The following is a 6,000-nucleotide window of genomic DNA, read 5'->3' as shown; positions in this document are numbered from 1 at the left end:
GAATCCAGCAAAACCAGAGCATCTTGAGTTTCAGATAGCACCAACTTGTAGTAACTCCAAGACAACAAAGAAAATCCTGTAGTAGCTAACACATCCTTGAACCCTGGGGAGCCAGATGATTTGGATCATGATTTGGGTGACCTGACATCTCATTATCTTGTTTTACTAGGTAGTCATTCATTTATTCACTCAGATATTCATTCATCAAACATTAGTAATTGGGTTCTCTGGCTGAAAAACTGGTCTATTCAGTCTAGTGGGACTTTGCTAGCCTTCACACTGTGAGGTAGAAAGCTTCCAGGTAGGCCAGCAACCCATCCAAGTGTGCCACCCAGCATACAAGGGGGTCTCATAGAGAGGGAAACCCCAATCTATTGTGGTTGCCAAATTATAACTGATTCTGAAAGGTCTTTATCTGGCTTCTACCAATTAATGCAACACAAACTTTAGAAGACCCAGTAACTGGTTTCAAGCTAGTGAGGTTTACTGTGGCTCTCAAAATAGGGGAGAGGCCTGCCCTCAGCCACACTTCTGAGAGTGGAGAGGCTCTTGGTTTTATGAGGTTGATCACCAGGGCAGGGAAGCAGGGTTTTTGCTTGCTGGGTTTCCCACCTCCCACGAGGGAAAGCACCTCTCTGTTTATTATGTTTTCAACAAAAGGGTGGTAACAAACAAAGACCAGGTTCTAGGGGCCCTGTAACAATAATGCTAACCTCAGAGAAGCACAAAATAGATATATGTAGAGTCATTAGAGGATCACTTGGATTTATTTCTGAGGGTGGTAAAGGGACGATGTCACTGAGGTACTCATCTAAAATATATTTTATCTAAAATATATTTGGTGGCTTTGCATGGGTATTTTCTGTTTCAGAAGAATATATTCTGTTTCACTCCAGGTTTTCCATTTTCAGTATGTTGACCCTGATACTCAAGAAGGAATCATGAGCTTTCACTGTTTTGAGAACTGTCCTCTAGGTGGCGCCATTGACAGCTCTCTGAATCTCCTGGGGCCTGCTTCCCTTTCTCACCAGCCAAGTCCCTTTTTCCCTAGGTCAGACAGCCTTGTCAACTAGCTCTTTCCACAGAGCAGCCCTTTCTAGCTCTCTTAGGATATGCAATGCTTCAGACTGACTTCTAATTGGTCTTTCCAGTGACCATTGTGCCCCTGCTCCATTTTCTTTTGGGATTTTTTGATTGGCAACTTGGAAAACTGTTCCTTCTGAACTCCTGCAAGTTGTCCATTCTCTATACTATAGGTCAGCAGAGAATGCTGCTCATTTCGTGTTGTGTTTATTCTTTTACGTGGATTGTCTTCCCAAATACAATATTAAACCTTTAAAAGGCTTAGTACGGCCCAGGCAATGGCATTGTGCCCTGCCTTGGATGGGCAATTGGCGAGTTTATTGTTGATGTAATGGTGGTGGTGGCATTCTTTTGTTTATTCATCACTTGCTGGGATAGATACTCTTTTGGTGCCCTAAAAAGTTATGAAAGATAGCTCACTGCTCTCATGCAACTCCTGATCACTCGTGACAGGCAGAGGAAGAGAAAGAGCAACAGACCCCTGGTGCATGGTGCGGTGCATGCTGGGAAGCAGCCATGCTAAATGACTCTGGGAAGTGGAAGGCTGTGGGCTATTTCCCCAGCGTTCCTTTTACAAGGCTGCAGCCTTTTTCCTTTTCGATCTTTTACTTCTGGAGACTAATCTATTTTATTTTCCAATAACCAAAGGACAGGGAGAAATCATGAGGGTAGGTCTCAAGATACCACGAAGAGGTGTCTGTTCCCATTTTCCTCTGGGGTTCAATGACCCTACAGTTTTGTGGTTTGCATTTTAGCTATCTAGTAGTTGCCCTTAAATTTGCAAAATGATTTTTCATTGTTTGGGAGGTTGTTTGGAATTGCTGATGTACTTTTAAGTGGCATAATATATTTCTTGAAAACTTACTCTTTGGATGATCCAAATATTTCCTTTTCTAGGAAGGTTCTAGTTCCCTTGAATAAAATGCATTACCCTTTCCTTTTTTATACTTTTATCTTGTTTCTTCTATCACAACAATACAAATTGATTGCATTTTGTCTTTTATTGTGACCATAGGGGATCTTGTAATTCCATAAAACTATAGTCTACTGAGGGCAAGGACTGTACTTTATTCATCTGACTGTTTCTTCGGCACTTTTACCTTATTTACACACACTAGGCAATGAATAAATATTTGTTAATTTAATTATGGAGGCTTTGTATCAATAACATATTTCATGTTCAGTAGCATAATTTAGATATTTGCTGCTAAAACATGGTGAACAAAGTCAGTAGTTTCGACATGGATTTTGCTTACTTTTATGACTTACGTTTTATGAATATTTGCTTGGCAAATGCTCTCCAGATATATATGCAAAATTTTCAAGATAGATCTGGGCTCACACTTGGAATTTTCTCTTCCTGTTTCCTTCTAGGAATCCACACATAGCTTTATCACTGTAGAATGTTGTTTTTTCTTACTTCCTGGTTTCTTCCCAATATTTGAAGGAACATTATTCTACTAGTTTGTTTTATTCACTCACATACTTAGTAAGTGCCAAGTAATGTGCCTGATACTAGGGATATAGGGGTGAAAAACAGACTTTGATTTTATCTACAATGCACTGTAATAATTTAATTCCTTTGATCAAAAAATAGTTCAATTCCATCAACATGGATTGATCAACTGATAACTTGATGGCACAGTTTGAGAGATATTTTTAAAACTCTCAGAGAATCCTGGGTTCGGAAACAGACACTTGAAGTTTCTGACTTTCATTTGATTTTCTGGTGTTTTGTATCTCTCTGAAAAACACACACACATGTATTATATATGGGTATATATGAAGATATCAAATTTTAAATAATATTTTTTTCCTGAAGCCATTATAATTGTCTGTATATATTGAATTTCACATTTTAATTTCATTAGTCATTTAAATTTTTAATTTCACAGCAAATCTAGTGGCTTTTTGCAGAATTCATATAATGGGGGGGGGGTAGGGAGGTAGGGAGGTTTGTCATTTCTGCAGGCCAAGGAGAAATGTAGTAATTTTCTAGGCCAAATATCCTTTTAAGAAGGGAGACAAACTATACATCTTATGTTTCCAAGATTTGTTTGCTCTAACCTCGTGTGTGTGTGTGTGTGTGTGTGTGTGTGTGTGTGTGTGCCTGTGAGGGGGGGGAGAGAGAGAGACTGGAGGTGGAGGTAATGGAAAATGAAAGAAGGTAGTCGTACACTTGTCATCCATGAAACTGGTGTGTATTTTTGACCTGTACTCATGACCTTAAATTATACTTTGATCCAACAGGTTATACCAGACTTCTCAGAGAAAACATAAAATGTGAAAAAGGGATTTCCTTCATACAAGTTAGTCTCAAGACCTCAGTTTTCATTAAGGTGGGAAGGGATATGAGTTTTGCCCCCTTATTAGACCAAATAAAATCTGAACAAGCAGTTTGGGCTACATATCAGTATATCTCAACAAGATAAGCAACACCATTTTAAAATCAACTGCCTCAGTCAAGTAGAGAAAACAACAGAATGGAGTTTTGCTGGAGCGATCCTGGCATTTCCATTTTTCTATTTTATTTTTTCCTGTTATTTCCCTCCCCACCCCCCCTTGGTTCCACATTATTTTCGATTTTCCCAGAAGTCGTCCATAAATTCATTCTCGGTCTGGAAGGATAAATTCGATGACTTGGCTGTTAAACATCATGTGCCTTTTCAACAGGACAGTTGGTAAAAAAAAACAACAAAACAAGCTCAATGGAATGACAAGTTGGGAGCCATCAGGAAGCTCTTGGAAACTCGGGCAGCTTCATTTTTCCGCTCGGGATTTAGATTTCTGGCTCCAGCAACTTGGTGGACAGTTCAGCCTCTCAGTCCCCCACTCCCCTCCGGGAGTCGGGGGCAATTTCTTCTCCCCGGCCACAGCCCCCCACCGAGCGTGCCGCGTGGAGGCCACGATGGAGAGTATCTGATTTTCCGCGCCCGAGCCGGGGTCAGGGCTGACGCGAGACACTTTCTGGCAGAATGGCGTTTTGGAAATAGGCACGGGCAAGCCAGCCCGAGCGGCCGGGAGCGGCCGGCACCGCAGCCCCGCGCCGCAGGCCGGTGGGGGCGCGGGCGCGCGCCGGGCCGGGTGTGGGCGGCGCCGGCCGGTGCGGCGGGCCGTTGGGGCTGCAGCCCGCGCCTTCCCGGAGGGTCCCGGCCGCCGGCCCGGCCCGGTGGGCTGACAGGCCGGCGGCGGCCGCCATATTCCTGCGTTTCCCAGCCCGACCGGCGCGGCCGGCCGCGGCGCGAGCCGCGGGGCCGCAGTGACCGCGCCGGCCGCGGGCCCCGCCGCGGGCGCGGGAGGGGGCGGCTCCGGCCGGGCTCAGGGGCCGACCCCGCCGGGCGCGGGGCGGGCGAGGCGACGGGCGCTCGGGGAGGCGCGGCGGCGGCGGCGGGGAGCCGCGGAGAGCCGGCCGGGAGAGGCCGGGCGGCCCCGCCCCCCGCTCCCCTCCTCCCGCGCCCGTCCCCTCCCTCCTCCTCCCCCTCCGCCTCCTCCCGGATCTGTGCTCCAGTTCAGAGAAAGAAGAAAATGTGTGTGTGTGGCGAGGGGGAGGGCGAGCCCTGAGCAGCCGCTGTGCGCCCGGCAATCCGGGACGGGGGTGGGCGTCTGCGGAGGCGGCGCGGAGGCGGAGGAGCGCGCGGCGGCCGGGCGGGCGGGCGGCCGGGCGGGGGGCGCGGGCAGGGCCGAGCGCGCCCGGGAGCCGGGGCAGGCGGCGGCGGAGAGCGGACGCGCCAGGCGCGGAGAAGCCGTCGGCGGCCGCTCGCGGCGGAGACGCCCCGGTGGATGCGCGCTCGCCGCCGGGCGCCCGGCTGAGGGGAGCCTCGGCGGCGGCGGCGCGGGGGGCGAGGCGGGCCTCCCGCTCTCGGGGAAGGAGGCGCGGGCGTCTGAGCGAGGCCGGGCGCGGCGGCCTTCTCTCGCGCGCCCCCCGAGCCCGCGCCCGCGCCCGCCGCCCGCGCCCGCCTCGCTCTTCCCGGCGGCCCCAGCCACCGCTCCCGCGGGCCCCCCTGGTGGCCCCGGCCCTGGCCGCGGCCCCCGCAGCGGCCCCGGCGCTCGTCGCAGACGCGCGACCCGGCGGCGGAGACTCCGCGGCCGGCGCTGCCCCGTGGGAGCGAGGGCGGGAGGGTGTGTGTGCGCGCGTGTGAGCCGGGGGTGCCCGCGGGGCGGTAGCGGAGGCACTTTGGAAGAATGACTCTGGAGTCCATCATGGCGTGCTGCCTGAGCGAGGAGGCCAAGGAAGCCCGGCGGATCAACGACGAGATCGAGCGGCAGCTCCGCCGGGACAAGCGGGACGCCCGCCGGGAGCTCAAGCTGCTGCTGCTCGGTGAGTCCGGCCCACGGCCCGCCCGCGTGGCCTCCGCGGCCGCCACCCCCAACGGCCACCCCCGGGACCGCTGTCCGCTGCGCCCCCCGCCCGCGGGGGCCCGCGGCTCGCGCCGACCCTCCCGGGCGCGCCCCCGGCCACTACCCGCACCCGCGAGCGCGGACACCCAGATTTGCGCGCGCGCGCGCTCGCGCGCAGGGGTCGGGGCTACCCGGCTCCGGACCTCGGCGCGCGTCTTTGGGTGTCCCTGGGGGCTGTGCCTTCGGGGTGCGCGGTTGTGTGCGGTGCCTGTGTTAAATGTTAGACTACTTTGGGGGACCGGCGCGGGGCTGGGGGGGTGGAACTTCCAGCGGCGTGGCCGCGGCGCCCCGCGGGGTGGTGGAGTGGCGAGCTGTGTGTGTAGCCTGGAGGTGGAGAGAGGAGCCTGGACACATGGGGGGATGGCGGGCGGTGGGGTGGCCTGTGTGCATCCATCATCAGTGCATTCTGGGGTCAAGAACGGTGGAAAGGTGGGCACATTCACGACCGGGTTCTCCGAGGAGGGAATAGAGGTTGGCCTTCCAAAGAAAGGGGCTCCATTGGTGGGGGGTTAGGGGGAT

At 52.8% G+C, this 6,000-nt stretch overlaps 1 protein-coding gene across 1 annotated transcript in view; it reads left to right on the top strand.

The window, feature by feature from the left end:
* Positions 1 to 5,265: 5,265 nt before the first annotated feature.
* Positions 5,266 to 6,000, top strand: part of LOC311174419 (guanine nucleotide-binding protein G(q) subunit alpha) — a gene marked incomplete at both ends in the record, with an annotated part of 282,309 nt that continues 281,574 nt past the window's right edge. Inside the window, one exon of the mRNA XM_084238766.1 lies at positions 5,266 to 5,401. Coding sequence (XP_084094892.1) covers positions 5,266 to 5,401 — 136 coding nt within the window. The remainder of the gene's footprint in view (positions 5,402 to 6,000) is intronic.

This window comes from Talpa europaea, assembly GCF_964194135.1.
Source record: "Talpa europaea genome assembly, chromosome: 7".
Classification (NCBI taxonomy): Eukaryota; Metazoa; Chordata; class Mammalia; order Eulipotyphla; family Talpidae; genus Talpa; species Talpa europaea.
This window is presented reverse-complemented; position numbering and strand designations above follow the sequence as displayed.